General features: G+C 45.6%; 2 protein-coding genes across 2 annotated transcripts in view; both read left to right on the top strand.

Moving 5' to 3' along the window:
* Positions 1 to 1,290: 1,290 nt before the first annotated feature.
* LOC111966108 (protein FAM107B-like) lies at positions 1,291 to 6,282 on the top strand. Its single transcript, XM_023990530.2, has 5 exons — positions 1,291 to 1,468; positions 4,079 to 4,118; positions 4,423 to 4,591; positions 5,147 to 5,291; positions 6,140 to 6,282. Exons 1-5 carry the CDS (start codon positions 1,442 to 1,444, stop codon positions 6,191 to 6,193), a joined length of 435 nt encoding a protein of 144 aa, XP_023846298.1. The 5' UTR covers positions 1,291 to 1,441; the 3' UTR covers positions 6,194 to 6,282.
* Positions 6,283 to 9,149: 2,867 nt separating this feature from the next.
* LOC111966147 (innate immunity activator protein-like) overlaps positions 9,150 to 17,459 on the top strand; it is a 21,284-nt gene continuing 12,974 nt past the window's right edge. The window contains exon 1 of the mRNA XM_070444344.1: positions 9,150 to 9,571. The gene's annotated coding sequence lies outside the window, so the exon portion shown is untranslated. The remainder of the gene's footprint in view (positions 9,572 to 17,459) is intronic.

Here is a 17,459-nt window from a genome sequence, read left to right as displayed (position 1 = left end):
CCCCAGAATAGACAGACGGTCAAAAGAACACAGACACTGGACAGAGGAACTCTGCCAAGAAGGCCATCATCCTGGAATCGCCTCTTCACTGTTGATCATTTACAACATTAAAAATGTCTACACTGTATTTCTGATTAATTTTATGTTATTTTAATATATGGAGAATTTGCTTTTCTTTCAAAAACCAAGGACATTTCTATGTGACCCCAAACTTTTGAACAGTAGTGTATGTATTGATTTACTTGAAAGCATACAGGCCACAGGAGGTTGGTGGCACCTTTGGACTCCAGCGGTCTAAGGCACTGCATCTCAGTGTTAGAAGCGTCACTACAGGCCCTGGTTCGATCCCGAGCTGTATCACAACTGGCCGTGATCAGGGAATCCATAGGGCGGTGCACAGTTGGCCCACATTGTCCGGGTTAGGAGAGGGTTTGGCCGGGGTAGGAGAGGGTTTGGCCGGGGTAGGAGAGGGTTTGGCCGGGGTAGGAGAGGGTTTGGCCAGGTTAGGAGAGGGTTTGGCCAGGGTAGGAGAGGGTTTGGCCGGGTTAGGAGAGGGTTTGGCCGGGGTAGGCCGTCATTGTAAAATAATCATTTGTTCTTGACTGACTTGCCTGCTTAAATAAAGGTTAAATAAAAAATAAATACAATTGGGAAGACGGGCTCGTGGTAACGGCTGGAGCGGATTTAGCGGAATGGTATCAAATACATCAAACACGTGGTTTCCATGGTTTCCATGTGTTTTGGCGCCATTCTATTCACTCCGTTCCAGCCATTATTATGACCCGTCCTCCACTCAGCAGCCTCCACTGATATAGGCCTTTGTCCTTAGACCATGTTGTCTTATTTACTTGACAGCAGTAAAGGGCTCAGCCGTCAAGGGGTAGACTCCCAAAGCTGCCAAGGGGACTGCCATCACCGCCATGTTATTTTGGTTTAATAAAAGCAGCATAGCAACTCTACTCGTTCATTTTGCATTACGTTACCTTTGTAATTTGGAGTGGTTAAAAGCAGCATTGATGTCCAAGGCAATTAGCTAATCCCACGTCCTTATCTAGGGGGGAGTGAATCCCAAATGGCACCCTAGTCTCTATGTAGTAGATTACTTTTGACCAGTGCTCTGGTTAAACATAGTGTTCTATATAAGAAATAGGGTTCCATTTGGGACGTACCCTTAATCTTGAATGGCGTAATGGGATTATCGGGGTTGTCTACTGCCACTGTGTGTCAACGACTGGTAGTTTAAATCATTCAACTGTAACAGTACAGTCTTCTCCTCAGCGACAGCACTAGTATGTTGGATTTGGGAGCTGCAAAGAAGCAGACGCCTGTCTGTGTAGAGGGGTGTGGCATTTGACAATGGACTATTGAATAAGAGAGAGAGAGAGAGAGAGGGGAGAGACCTTGTAGCGTGATAGAAACGGGGGACCGTAGCGACCGTGCCATGGAAGGGTCATACAACGCAAAGAAAGTGAGTCTGTTTATTATCATCTGAACTCCTTTCTGAATTGGTGGCTCAACTGTCACGCCTGGTTTTCTGTTGGACATCTGTCATAGGTGGTGGGTGCTGGCCATAGAGATACATTAAACTAGTGTTATATTCAATTCTATGGTGTTGACTGACAGTGACAGGTGATTCTGATCAACACACTAGAGAAACTGATCTGTGACCTTCTAGGAATGGATACCTAAGCTGACTGTGCATTGATGCTATGGATGCTGTTGCTTCTTTCTGCATAGTCAAAATGTTATGGGGTTATATTGTAGAGAAACAACTCTACTGTGCCTATACATAATCAGTAGTACAGCATTACAGACAGTTTGTGGATTGATCCAAACAATCAAAAGATTTGAGCAATCTAAAAGATTTCAGACAGACATATGTGGATTTCTTTGCAGTAGACTGGAGGTGTATGTTGGTGTTTTTTTGGCAAAGGATAAGAGATCAATCAATCAATCAAATGTATTTATAAAGCCCTTCTTACGTCAGCTGATGTCACAAAGTGCTATACAGAAACCCAGCCTAAAACCCCAAACAGCAAGCAATGCAGGTGTAGAAGTACGGTGGCTAGGAAAAACTCCTTAGAAAGGCCAGAACCTAGGAAGAAACCTAGAGAGGAACCAGGCTATGAGGGATAATCACTCAATATAATCAAGTTTATATAACATGTTTCATTTTGAGTTAGGAGAATTTTACATTGTTTAATCCAATTTTACTTTGGATTTATCTATGTTATATCACTTGTGTGTTGTCTATCCTTCTGTCATAACCAAGCAATGGGCTTTGAGTTAATTATAGCCTACAGACCATGATCAAAATCACTTCAGGTCCGACCACGGATGTTATCCACTGGTGGCCACGAGGTGGCCAAGTGGGTTTTAAAATGGGTCAGGGAGGGAGGGAGGGGGCAATAGGACAGTACAGCTTATAACTCTGGTTCCAGAGATAGCAGATAGTCCCTGACAGTCTTTAGAGTGACGTGTTCTAAACAGACATACATGCACAGCGTGGCACAGCACAGAGCATGCTGGGTAGTTGATAGGCTGGAGGACCAATAGCGGTCTTTTCCCAACACATTATGGGTGCAGTATAATCAGTCCAGCACGAAAAACTATCTAGAGACCTGTAGTAGACCTGCAGGGTTCATAGTGTTTGTGGCCTGGAGCAAGATGCTAGTTTTTGTCTTTTACTTTGCCTGTCTGTGAGTCAAAGGCCAGTCACAGAACAGTCACGACAACTGCAGTCTGCCATCTGTCCTCTGGTTAATATGATACTGTTCATGAGACCTGCTTCCAAAGGAGAGTGTGACTATATATCTGAGAGTAGGGTTATCTGATTTCAACTACTGGGTGTGGCTGACAGTGGAATCTGCTGTGTGTCGGGACTAGTAGGGACAGTCTTGTGATGAGTTGATTCTCTCTACCAGCTGTGGTAGCTATTTATATACTTCCAATAGTTACACTTTACAATAAAGTCCCCTTTCATAAAGGTTTTATAATTAGGCTGTTACATGGCTGTTACATGGTTCAGTTCGAATAGTTTGGTGCTTGTTTTCACATGCATACTACGATTTCTCCTTATATTTGTTGATTTTGTCATCAGATGGTGGCCATGGCATTATTATCATGATGACATTGAAGCTCCTTAGTTGAAGCTCCTGTGATGATGATGATGATGAGCTTGAGAATGGACGGGACTGGGAAAGCTTGGTAACCTTGAGTCTAGAGCCAAACCGTTAATAAGACCTGGCGCTCTGACAGGAGCTCCCTCCGTGTGACAGCACTTTGACTAAATAGAGACGGCATGCATTAGTAACACAGCAGGCAGCCTAGCCGGGGATGGCTCTTCTTCTTCACGCGTTAGTAACACAGCAGGCAGCCTAGCCGGGGATTGCTCTTCTTCTTCACGCGTTAGTAACCTAGCAGGCAGCCTAGCCGGGGATGGCTCTTCTTCTTCACGCGTTAGTAACACAGCAGGCAGCCTAGCCGGGGATGGCTCTTCTTCTTCACCCGTTAGTAACACAGCAGGCAGCCTAGCCGGGGATGGCTCTTCTTCTTCAGCGTTAGTAACACAGCAGGCAGCCTAGCCGGGGATTGCTCTTCTTCTTCACGCGTTAGTAACACAGCAGGCAGCCTAGCCGGGGATTGCTCTTCTTCTATCCCTTATTACACAACCTAGATCCCACGGGGTGAATCAACAAGCAGCTTGATTAACACGGGGAAGACATGATTACATAGCACATTGTTTGATTAAAATGTGCTGTGACGGAAGATGTTTTACACTATAGGAAACTATTACCCAGACATCCAGTGTTTCTGAGCAGATGCTTGAGTTGGTGATCAGATAGGATGTTCAGACTCCACTCCACAAAATGCACCTATGTGGTTCATTGTCAGTGGTTCAATACTTATTTCTCCGTTAGCTCTCTGATGTTTTACACCATGCCCTTGGTACTGTGTGGTGCGGATGTGTGGTTCCCTACTGTATCATATTACTAGACTTCATGCAGTACCATGTTTGTTATACTCTGCTGGAGTTAATTAATGGCCGATTTCCTTTCTTTTCTCTCTCACCTTTCAGGTGCTTCCTCAGCGGCCAGGATTTCGGCACCATAGAAAAGGTACATCTATAGTAACAGCTAAGACTGATTCAATTCAGAAATGATGTGATCTCAGATTTGATGGTACAAGTTGACTTGTGGTAGCCTGAGTTGTAAGTAAGCTGGACCCTTCACTGTAAGGTCCAGGATGTTCGACGCATGTGACAAATAAAATTAGATTTGATTTGTCTGTTTTTCTGCTCTCTTGACAACTTAAGGAAGTATCTGACAATGACAGCATTGGAGTTGGCAAGCGCATAAACAGATCTGGAAAAACGCTCCACTTGCCAAATTCTCAGATATTTTACCCTTTTCTCTCCTGTAGAGAACTATGTGTGTCGCGACGTCCTGTCCCGGCAGTCTACAGAGTGTAGTGAGGTTCAGGAAGTGAGCCAGTCCCAGCTGCAGCAGCCCAGGGTGAAGCTGAACGGCTCCACGGTGGAGACACCCAGTCACCACGACCTGCACCGCGAACTGTTGGTCAGCACCAAACGGTGGGGTTGAAATAAAACACTTGCATACAACGTACAATATACACAGAAATCAACAAAAGGCTCTATTATACGTCTCCAAAGTTTTAAGAAAGATCTCATCTGCTGAAGCATAGACTAAATGAAAGGTGCAGAGATAATTGTGTCTGAGTGTAGGTCTAGTATTATTAAACTATGCTGCCTTTACTCCCAGCACCACAAGGACAGACCGAGTGGTAGTGTTTGTGTGTGTGTGTGTGTTCATTTGAACTTTTTTTTGTGCCTCTGTACACATGCAGTACATAGTGTAATGGCATGCCAGGATTTACACTGAGTACTGTAGATGACGCTATAGACATATTGTGTGTGTGTGTGTGTGTGTGTGTGTGTGTGAGAGAGAGAGATACTGAGCACCCTGCATGTAATACTCTTTTCACCCAAATCATGCCAACCTGAACCGTTCTTCTGGCTTAGATATTTAGTTTCACATTGTCCTTTCCAGCAACTATGATGGATCCAGGCCAGCTTGGCGCAGTAGTGTAAATATGTCTGAATATATTGTCTGTTGTGCCCACTTAGAGGTCTGTTGCCAGGAGAGAAGCCTGAGCTGAAGCGAGTCCTGGAACAGAGGAGGCTGGAGCAGCACAGAGAGCAGGAACTGGCTCTACAGCCTCCTCTGGAACTGGAGACTGAGCTACGCAAGAGACAGCAGATACTACTGGAGGTAACACACACCACCACACACACACACCACACACACACCAGACACACACACACACACCAGACACACACTCACACAACACAGACACACACCACCACAACACCACACACCACACCAGACACCAGACACACACTCACAACACACACACACACACACACACACACACACCCACACACACACACACACACACACACACACACACACACACACACACACACCACAACACACACACACACACGACACACCAGACACACACACACACACACCAGACACACACACACCAACCCACACACACACACACACACCAGACACACACACACACCAGACACACACACACCAAAGACACACACCACACACACACACCAGACGCCACACAACCCACCAGACATACACACACACACACACACACCAACACACACACCACCACCAGACACACAACACCAGAACACACACACACACACACACACACACACACACACACAACACACACACACACACACACACACACACACACACACACACACCACACACACACACACACACCAGACACACACACACACCAGACACACACACACATACCAGACACACACCAGACCACAACACACACACACACACCACACACCAGCAACACACCACAGACACACACTCCAAACACACACACGCACACACGCCACATGCCAAACACACACGCCAAACACACACCACCAGGCACACACACCGCCAAACACACATCCACACACTATGTAATAAACACCAATAAGCGGGGAGAAAAACAAATTGTGTATTTACTATTTACAAAAAACAGAGAGAGCTATGACCATGTTTGAAATGAATCTACTGTCATGTTTCAGTATGAGCAGGAGGAAGATCAGGCGCCGGGAGGAGCAGGAGAGAGAAGTCCCTGAGTTTGTAACGCGTGAAGGACAACCTGAGGCGCACACCAGATGTCTGGGCAGTGACGACCACTTGACGTTCCGTCCCTTCCCATCAGCCCCCGCAGGCCCTGGCTGCGGCCAGTTTCTTCACCCAAGAGTCCAAAGAGTGCACTTGTTCACCTCCTCACCACAATGGTTCTGCCATTGCAATGAACTATCCTCCTGTTTCTCCCTCCACCAGCCTCCACTGCGATCCATATCCTACAGCTATATGATGAGGACCAACTTCACTGCAGCAAGTTATTGAAAAGACTACTCCTAGGACTGATATGCATCTCTTGCTGGACTGTTTACTGTGTGGAAAAAGGCAAATAAGCAATGTAGGAAAACCAGTCAGTAGGTTTCATATAAAGAATGTGAGTGAAAAATCATAAACTCAGCAAAAAAAGAAACATCCTCTCAGTGTCAACTGCGTTTATTTACAGCAAACTTAACATGTGTAAATATTTGTATGAGCATAACAAGATTCAACAACTGAGACATAAACTGAACAAGTTCCACAGACATGTGACTAACAGAAATGAAATATGTGTCCCTGAACAAAGGGTTGTCAAAATCAAAAGTAACAGTCAGTATTCTGGTGTGGCCACCAGCTGCATTAAGTACTGCAGTGCATCTCCTCCTCATGGACTGCACCAGATTTGCCAGTTCTTGCTGTGAGATGTTACCCACTCTTCCACCAAGGCACCTGCAAGTTCCCGACATTTCTGGAGGGAATGGCCCCGTAGACACTCACCCTCCGATCCAACAGGTCCCAGACGTGCTCATGGGATTGAGATCCAGGCTCTTTGCTGGCCATGGCAGAACACTGACATTCCTGTATTGCAGGAAATCACGCACAGAACGAGCAGTATGGCTGGTGGCATTGTCATCCTGGAGGATCATGTCAGGATGAGCCTGCAGGAAGGGTACCACATGAGGGAGGAGGATGTCTTCCCTGTAACGCAGTGTTGAGATTGCCTGCAATGACAACAAGCTCAGTCCAATGATGCTGTGACACACCGCCCCAGACCATGACGGACCCTCCACCTCCAAATCGATCCCGCTCCAGAGTACAGGCCTCAGTGTAACTCTCATTCTTTCGACGATAAACGCGAATCCAACCATCACCCCTGGTGAGACAAAACCACGACTCGTCAGTGAAGAGCACTTTTTGGCAGTCCTGTCTGGTCCAGCAACGGTGGGTTTGTGCCCATAGGCGACGTTGTTGCCGGTGATGTCTAGTGAGGACCTGCCTTACAACAGGCCTACAAGCCCTCAGTCCAGCCTCTCTCAGCCTATTGCGGACAGTCTGAGCACTGATGGAGGGATTGTGCGTTCCTGGTGTAACTCGGACAGTTGTTGTTGCCATCCTGTACCTGTCCCGCAGGTGTAATGTTCGGATGTACCGATCCTGTGCAGGTGTTGTTACACGTGGTCTGCCACTGCGAGGACGATCAGCTGTCCTGTCCTGTCTCCCTGTAGCGCTGTCTTAGGCGTCTCACAGGACGGACATTACAATTTATTGCCCTGGCCACATCTGCAGTCCTCATGCCTCCTTGCAGCATGCCTAAGGCACGTTCACACAGATGGGCAGGGACCCTGGGCATCTTTCTTTTGGTGTTTTTCAGAGTCAGTTGAAAGGCCTCTTTAGTGTCCTATGTTTTCATAACTGTGACCTTAATTGCCTACTGTCTCTAAGCTGTTAGTGTCTTAACGACCGTTCCACAGGTGCATGTTCATTAATTGTTTATGGTTCATTGAACAAGCATGGGAAACAGTGTTTAAACCCTTTACAATGAAGATCTGTGAAGTTATTTGGATTTTTACTTATTATCTTTGAAAGACAGGGTCCTGCTAAAGGGCTGTTTCTTTTTTTTGCTGAGTTTCGGTCTACTGTAAACAATGTGTATGTTAAGGACAAATATCCAATTTTATTTATGAATAGATGTTTTTCTTTTTCTACGTTTTTTAAAATAATATTACTAGAAAAATTATTCACTTTTAGTTTTGAAGTCTGTATTCAACACACGCAATTGGTTTACAGCAGCATGGCGTCAAAATGTGGTGTGTGTGTTCATTTTAATTTGTTAATTTCTTTCAAAGGCCATATGTTAAGTTACTCCACTATTGGACACAGGCCAATGACTGAAACTGTGAATTCTCTGTATGTAATGCAGTTATTTTCTATTTTTAGTTGTTACTCATATAGCTAAACCCCCATAATGGCAGATGTTATGTGTATTAGTCCTATTCGTTTAATTCAATTGTTTGTTTGTCTGTTGTTGTTGTAGTTGTTCCTTTTCTTTTTTTAGCAATAAAGATTTCAACGATTACAAACATTCTCGTTTAAATAACCCTAGTGTTGTAGAATCTAGGGGACAACAACTGTGAGAATCAATACTTGGCCTGGCCAGCTCTCCTGCGCTCAACTGTTCCCCAAGGGCTCTTCGGTCTTTCACAGGGATATGGGACTTTGTTTAATTAGCCGATCTTTTCATTCCATCACGGGACGAGAGAAGAAAGCTGGCCATCTGGAGTGATGAGGCGGGGGGAGGGCATGGTAGCTATAGCGACAGGCTTGCTCTCCCTCTCCGCCCCGACCAGGCAAGTGAAGGGATGCTCGCGGGTCTGATCTGGTCAAGATGCTCCGTGGGGCATTTGTGTGCTCTGGGGGTTGGGTTTTTTAATTGATTTTAATGTATTCTACAATCCATCCTCCTCCTTCATTGAATTTAAATACCTTTATATGTATATATACATATATATATATATATATATATTAGAACTAGTCAAAATAGCATGAAAAAAAATGTGATGTAATTGTGGATGCATGTCACGCATTTGAGTTGTATGTCATTGTATTATTCAAGAGGCATGCTCCATCACACAGTCCTACCAGCCAGTCCTACCAGCCAGCTGTCCACCGGTCTCTGCCCCTCCCATAAACTTTTCTTTCCTCCGGCTATTCTTCTCGAGGTCCCCTTTCAGTCGTATAATACCCCTTCCCCTCCTCCGAGAGTCCTGTCTGTGTCAATGGGGCAGAGCGTGTCTGGACAAACAAACAAAAAAGTGAAAACGTAAGGAGGAATTATCCAAAACGAAGTTAGAGTTTACTTTGTTATTCTTTCAAAAACTCGTCCAGAAACTATACCCAGTCAAAGACAAAAAATCTGTTAAAATTCTAAAACTTCGCAGCACGCTCCTCTCTCTTTCTAGAGAACGGATTGATCCGAGGACAGACGTCCCACCATAGAACGAAACGCCCCAATACCCGTCACACATGTGACCCGAGAAAGACTCCGCACATTTCTTCAACGAGGTGCTGTGGTGAAGTCCTCAGGATTGTTGGACCAACGCTTTTAAAAGGTAAAAATAATGATCACATTTTATAAACGTATTGTTATATGGCACAGTGAGAATACAGTAACAGTAACTGGGTGTACAGTCAGGTTGTAACAATGTAACAATGTAGACAGTTTAAAACTATGCAAAGTTATTGTATCATTATCAGATGATGTATAGACGTTCCAACAGGACAACTGATACAACGTTTCAATCGATGAGTTTGGCAGCGATTCTTCAGAATGCATTTTATCTGTGTGAGTTGTGACTGACTATGAGGATGACTTTTTCAACTCAGATTTATCTGACAAGTACTCTTTGACTCAGACATAAAATATTTTTATAGACATTAGATGAGCAACTCTCAGCCGTCCTGTTATTTTACATGGTTATTATTTGTCTGAAGAACAGTGAGTCATATGAGCTTAGACCCAGAATTAAAGCTGCAATAGTCCTAACATATTACTAATTGAGAGTGTGTTGTTTATACACCACACTAGTTATCTTAATGATACAATCACCAGTAGATCCTGTCAATCAATCAAATCAAATGTATTTATGACCAGCAGGGTCAATCAATCAAATGTATTTATAAAGCCCTTTTTACATCAGCTGATGTTACAAAGTGCTACACAGAAATCCAGCCTAAAACCCCAAACAGCAAGCAATGCAGATGTAGAAGCACGGTGGCTAGGAAAAACTCCCTAGAAAGGCAGGAACTTAGGAAGAAACCTAGAGAGGAACTAGGCTCGGAGGGGATTATAACAGTACATGGCCAAGTTGTTCAAATGTTCATAGATGACCAGCAGGGTCAAATAATAATAATCACAGTGGTTGTAGAGGGTGCAACAGGTCAGCACCTCAGGAGTAAATGTCATTTGGCCTTTCATAGTCGATCATTCAGAGTTAGAGACAGCAGGTGCGGTAGAGAGAGAGACGAAAACAGCAGGTCTGGGACAGGTAGCACATCTGGTGAACAGGTCAGGGTTCCAAAGCCGCAGGCAGAACAGTTGAAACTGGAGCAGCAGCACGACCAGGTGGACTGGGGACAGCAAGGAGTCATCAGGCCAGGCAGTCCTAGGGCTCAGGTCCTATGAGAGAAAGAGAGAGGGAGAGAGCAGAGAATTAGAGGGAGCATACTTAAATTCACACAGGACACCAGATAAGACATGAGAAATACTCCAGATATAACAGACTGACCCTAGCCCCCCGACACATAAACTATTGCAGCATAAATACTGGAGGCTGAGACAGGAAGGGTCGGGAGACACTGTTGCCCCGTCCGGACAGGGCAAACCAGGCAGGATATAACCCCACCCACTTTGCCAAAGCACAGCCCCCACACCACTAGAGGGATATCTTCAAACCACCAACATACTACCCTGAGACAAGGCCGAGTAAAGCCCACGAAGATCTCCCCACGGCACGAACCTGAGGGGGGCGCCAACCCGGACAGGAAGATCACGTCAGTGACTCAACCCACTCAAGTGACGCACCCTTCCTAGGGACGGCATGGAAGAGCACCAGTAAGCCAGTGACTCAGCCCCTGTAATAGGGTTAATAGGGAGAGAGGGGAACCGGCTAGGCAGAGACAGCAAGAGCGGTTCGTCGTTCCAGTACCTTTCCGTTCACCTTCACACCCCTGGGCCAGACTACACTCAATCATAGGACCTACTGAAGAGTTGAGTCTTCAATAAAGACAAAGGTGTAGACTGAGTCTGTGTCTCTCACATGGATAGGAAGATCATTCCATAAAAAAGGAGCTCTATAGGAGGAAGCCCAGCCTCCAGCTCTTTGCTTAGAAATTATAGGGACAATAAGGAGGCCTTGCCTAGTTAAATAAAGGTAAAATGTACAGCAGGACCAAATCGGAAAGATAAGTAGGAGCAAGCCCATGTAATGCTTTGTAGGTTAGTAGTAAAACCTTGAAATCAGCCGTAGCCTTAACAGGAAGCCAGTGTAGAGAGGCTAGCACTGGAGTAATATGATAACATTTTTTGTCAAGATTCTAGCAGACGTGTTTAGCACAAACGTACGTTTATTTAGTGCTTTATCCGGGTAGCCGGAAAGTAGAGCATTGCAGTAGTCTAATCTAGAAGTGTCAAAAGCATGGATAAATTTTTCTGCATCATTTCTGGACAGAAAGTTTCTGATTTTGCAATGTTACGTAGATGGAAAAAAGCTGTCCTTGAAACAGTCTTGAAATGTTCGTCAAAAGAGAGATCAGGGTCCAGAGTGACGCCAAGGTCCTTCACAGTTTTGTTTGAGATGACTGTACAACCATCAAGATTAATTGTCAGATTCAACAGAAGATCTCTTTGTTTCTTGGGACCTAGAACTAGCATCTCTGTTTTGTCCGAGTTTAAAAGTAGAACATTTGCCGCCATCCACTTCCTTATGTCTGAAACACAGGCTTCTAGGGAGGGCAATTTTGGGGCTTCACCATGTTTCATCGAAATGTACAGCTGTGTGTCGTCCGCATAGCAGGGAAAGTTAACATTATGTTTCCGAATGACATCACCAAGAGGTAAAATAGACATGTTGAAGGCACTTTAACACAGGAAGACAAGTCAAAAGGACCTAACAGTCTCCATATTGCACATAACAAGCCTTTTCTGTCTTTGTATAAAAAAACTGTTGTTTGCATCCATTGACACTAAACAACCTACAGTCAAACACCTCAGGGTTACTTCTACTTCAAACAGTATATGCAAAGCTGATTGTGTTACTATTGTCAAGCTGAATGTGTTACGTTTGTCAAGCTGAATGTATTACTATTGTCAAGCTGAATGTTACATGTTACATGGGTGGATTAAATAGGGTAAAGCCTAACAGAGAGGCTATAAATAGGAGAAGAAGCTAAATCTGTCAGAGTCACACATCCTGTTACCATAATTTACAGGGGTTGACCACTATTAAGTCACGTTGAGGACCGGAGGGTCAAAGAGAGCCATGTGTCTTGATCTTGGAGAACAATGGGTTATCTCCTCTATGATCTCTGTGTTAATGTTGTCCTCTATGATCTCTGTATTAATGCTGTCCTCTATGGTCTCTGTATTAATGCTGTCCTCTAAAGGTCCTGTGTTACTGCTGTCCCTCTATGGTCCTATGTATTAATTTTGTCCTCTATGATCTCTGTAATTAATGTTGTCTTATGATCTTCTGTACTTAAGCGGTCCTCCTATGGTCTCTGAATGATGGTCTCTGTATAATTGCTGTCCTCTATGGTCTCGGTGTTAATGTTGTCTTCTATGATCTCTGTTTTAATGTTGTACCTCTTATGATCTTCTGTATAATGCTGTCCGGGCCGTCTATTGGCTCTGTCTTAATGCTGTCCCCTTATGGTCTCTTGTATTAATGTTGTCTTCTATGATCTTCTGTAATTAATGTTGTCCTTCTATGATCCTCTGTATTAATGCTGTCCTCTATGATCTCTGTATTAATGTGTCCTCTGATGGTTCTCTGTATAATGCGGTCCTCTATGATCTCTGTATTAATGCTGTCCTCTATGGTCACCTCTGTAAATTAATGCTGGTCCTCTATTGGTCTCTGGTATTAATTGCTGTCCTCTATTGGCTCTGTTGTTAATGCCTGTCCTCTATGATCTCGTATTATGGTCTCTGTTTAATGCTGTCCTCCGTGGTCTCTGGGTGTATGGTCTCTGTGTTAAATGCTGTCCTCTATGATCTCTGTATTATGGTCTCTGTGTTAATGTTGTCCTCTGTGTCTCTGTGTTAATGCTCGTCCTCATGATCTCTGTATTATGTCTCTGTGTTAATGCTGTCCTCTGTGGTCTCTGTGTTTATGTCTCTGTGTTAATGCTTCCTCTATGATCTCTGTGTTATGGTCCCTGTGTTAATGCTGTCCTCTATGGTTCCTGTATTAATGCTGTCCTCTATGTCTCTGTATAATGCTGGTCCTCTATGATCTCTGTATTAATGCTGTTCTTGGTCTGTAGCAGAGCTGCTGTGTCTGCCTAGCATATGGGCTCCATGCTAGGGATCAGGCAACTGTGTGTGTGTGTGGGAGGAGGTTGCATCCTCTCCATGCTGGTGTGGTGATTCTAATTTATGGTTGTGGAATGTCAGATGTTCTTTTCTCCATCTCTGACCATTGTTTTACCACTATGGTTTGATGGATAAATAGTTTTGACTTTACAGTACTGTGGTCTAGATAAGATGATCAAAAGAAAGATAGAGTGGTGTACAAACATCTGAAAATCACTTCACTCACTCACTCACTCACTCACTCATCACTCACTCACTCACTCACTCACTCACTCACTCACTCACTCACTCACTGTCACTCACTCACTCACTCACTCACTCACTCACTCACTCACTCACTCACTCCACTAGTTTCCACTAGGGTGGGGCACAATTGGCCAGGCGTCGTCCGGGGCAGGCTAACATTGTAAATAAGAATTTGTTCTAAACTGACTTGCCTAGTTAAATTAAGGTTAAATAAAAATGGGGTAATCCCTTTCCTCCCCACTCCAGCAGACCATGTTGTGTATATAACAGACAGAACAGAATGGATCCCTTTTGCTATTGACCAGCCGCTGAAATCAGACATGCTGTAAAGTAATGTAGTTTCTTCCATAGTATCAGCATTCACTAGATAATCTTAATTACAGGCTTCACATAGGCTTGGTTTTGGTTCATTTGAACACACCATCACACATATACAAACACACACACACACACACACACACACACACACACACACACACACACACACACACACACACACAAAACACACACACACACACACCACACACACACACACACACACACACACACACACACACACACACACACACACACACTCATCTCCTGTAAACAAACCGTTTCCCGTTAGTTGTTTAGTTTTCACGGTCCGGCGAGCAGAGGGGAATGAGGATGGGAGTAACAGAAGCAGTGATCCTGACAAGCCATCCTTAGATTGCTGTGATCACTGATCATCACAGGACTTTGGGGAAGTTAGCTTGTTATGACAACAGCAATGAAGCCATGGTCTACTGTAAGGTGGAGCATAAGGTAACAGTAATACTACAGGAAATGCTGAGATATTTGGCTACTCTTGACCCAATGGAGTGGAGCTGACCCGAATTAGTCGACTGGTCGATTGTTTGGTCGATAGGCTGTTGGTCAACCAAGAAAATCGAGCACACAGCCATGCAATCTCCATAGACAAACATTGGCAGTAGAATGGCCTTACTGAAGAGCTCAGTGACTTTCAACGTGGCATCGTCATAGTATGCCACCTTTCCAACAACTCAGTTCATCAAATTTCTGGCCTGCTAGAGCTGCCATGGTCAACTGTAAGCTGCAAAGTGGTAGGCCACACAAGCTAAGAGAACGGAACCGCCGAGTGCTTCATCAATAAGTGCATCGATGACATCGTCCCCACAGTGACCGTACGTACATACCCCAACCAGAAGCCATGGATTACAGGCAGCATCCGCACTGAGCTAAAGGCTAGAGCTGCTGATTTCAAGTAGCGGGACCCGGAAGCTTATAAGAAATCCCGCTATGCCCTCTGACGAACAATCAAACAGACAAAGCATCAATACAGGACTAAGATCGAATCGTACTACACCGGCTCTGACGTTGGTCGGATGTGGCAGGGCTTGCAAGCCATTACAGAATACAAAGGGAAGCACAGCCGAGAGCTGCCCAGTGACACAAGCCTACAAGACGAGCTAAACTACTTCTATGCTCGCTTCAAAGCAAATAACACTGAAACATGCATGAGAGCACCAGCTGTACCGGAAGACTGTGTGATCACAGTCTCCGCAGCCGATGTGAGTAAGACCTTTAGACAGGTCAACATTCACAAGGCCACAGGGCCAGACGGATTACCAGGATGTGTACTGCAAGCATGCGCTGACCAACTAGCAAGTGTCTTCACTGACATTTTCAACCTCTCCCTGTCCGAGTCTGTAATACCAACATGTTTTAAGCAGACCACCATAGTGCCTGTGCCCAAGAACACGTAAGGTAACCTGCCTAAATGACCCGTAACACTCACGGCTGTAGCCATGAAGTGCTTTGAAAGGCTGGTCATGGCTCACATCAACACCATCATCCAAGAAACCCTAGACCCACTCCAATTTGCAGACCACCCCAACAGATCCACAGATGATGCAATCTCTATTGCACTCCACACTGCCCTTTCCCACCTGGACAAAAAGGAATACCTATGTGAGAATGCTATTCATTGACTACAGCTCAGCGTTCAACACCATAGTGCCCTCAAAGCTCATCAATAAGCTAAGGACCTTGGGACTTAACACCTCCCTCTGCAACAGGATCCTGGACTTCCTGACGGGTCGCCCTCAGGTGGTAAGGGTAGGTAACACCACATCCGCCACGCTGATCCTCAACACAGGAGTCCATCAGGGGTGTGTGGTCAGCACCCTCCTGTACTCCCTATTCACTCATGACTGCATGGCCAGGCACAACTCCAACACCATCATTAAGTTTGCCGATGACACAACAGTGGTAGGCCTGATCACCGAAAACAACGAGACAGCCTATAGGGAGGAGCTCAGAGACCTGGCCGTGTGGTGCCAGGACAACAACCTCTCCCTCAACGTGATCAAGACAAAGGAGATGATTGTGGACTACAGGAAAAAGAGGACCGAGCACGCCCCCATTCTCATCGACGGGGCTGCAGTGGAGCAGGTTGAGAGCTTCAAGTTCCTTGGTGTCCATCTCACCAACAAACTAACATGGTCCAAGCACACTAAGACAGTCGTGAAGCGGGCACGACAAAACCTATTCCCCCTCAGGAGACTGAAAAGATTTGGCATGGGTCCTTAGATCCTCAAAAGGTTCTACAGCTGCACCATCGAGAGCATCCTGACTGGTTTCATCACTGCCTGGAATAACAACTGCTCGGCCTCCGACCGCAAGATACTACAGAGGGAGACTTTATGGCAAATTATGTTTTGTGTTGGCATAGGTTTACAACTTATAGAAAGGTCCTGAATAATGCTGTACCCCAATCCAACCAGTCAGTAGACCTAGGCCTCAGGCAACCACAGACATTGTGAAAGTCTTAGGAGAGTTATGGGGTGTAAGTGGGCGAAACACCACATTACCCTGCATCTGCCTGCCTCTGTCTGATTACCCAGTTCCTGAGTTCCTGTTGCTGTCTGTTTTTTATTACAGTCAGTGTCTGAGTCAGGGAGTTCCCCCTATGTATGTCTCTACCTCACTCCACTTCACCCACTCAGACCTAGCCCTGTTTTCCCCCTCTCTCTGTCTGAATATGCTGTTTCTGCTCATATCAGTTTGTATTCAAGGTTAGAGTTCCTCTTCCTTTCCACTGTCACACTGTAGGCCCCTACCTCAGCCCTCTTCCTCCCACTGTCTCACTGTAGGCCCCTACCTCAGCCCCCTTCCTCCCACTGTCTCACTGTAGGACCCTACCTCAGCCCCCTTCCTTCCACTGTCTCACTGTAGGCCACTACCTCAGCCCCCTTCCTTCCACTGTCTCACTGTAGGCCCCTACCTCAGTCCTCTTCCTTCCACTGTCTCACTGTAGGCCCCTACCTCAGCCCCCTTCCTTCCACTGTCTCACTGTAGGCCCCTACCTCAGCCCCCTTCCTCCCTCTCTCCTCCCACTGTCTCACTGGAGGCCCTACCTCAGTCCTCTTCCTTCCACTGTCTCACTGTAGCCCCTACCCTTCAGCCCTTCCTTCCACTGGCTCACTGATAGGCCTCACCTCAGCCCTCTCCCTCCCACTGTCTCACTGTAGGCCCCTACCTCAGTTCCCCTTCCTCTCCAACGTCCCTTCACTGTAGGCCCCTACCTCAGCCCCTGCTCCTCCCACTGTCTCACTGTAGGCCCCCTACCTCAGCCCTTCCTTCACTGTCTCACTGTAGGCCCCTACCCTCATCCT

Source organism: Salvelinus sp. IW2-2015, linkage group LG7 (genome assembly GCF_002910315.2).
Source record: "Salvelinus sp. IW2-2015 linkage group LG7, ASM291031v2, whole genome shotgun sequence".
Taxonomy (NCBI): Eukaryota; Metazoa; Chordata; class Actinopteri; order Salmoniformes; family Salmonidae; genus Salvelinus; species Salvelinus sp. IW2-2015.
Note: the sequence above shows the minus strand (reverse complement) of the source record. Positions and strands in the feature narration are given on the sequence as shown.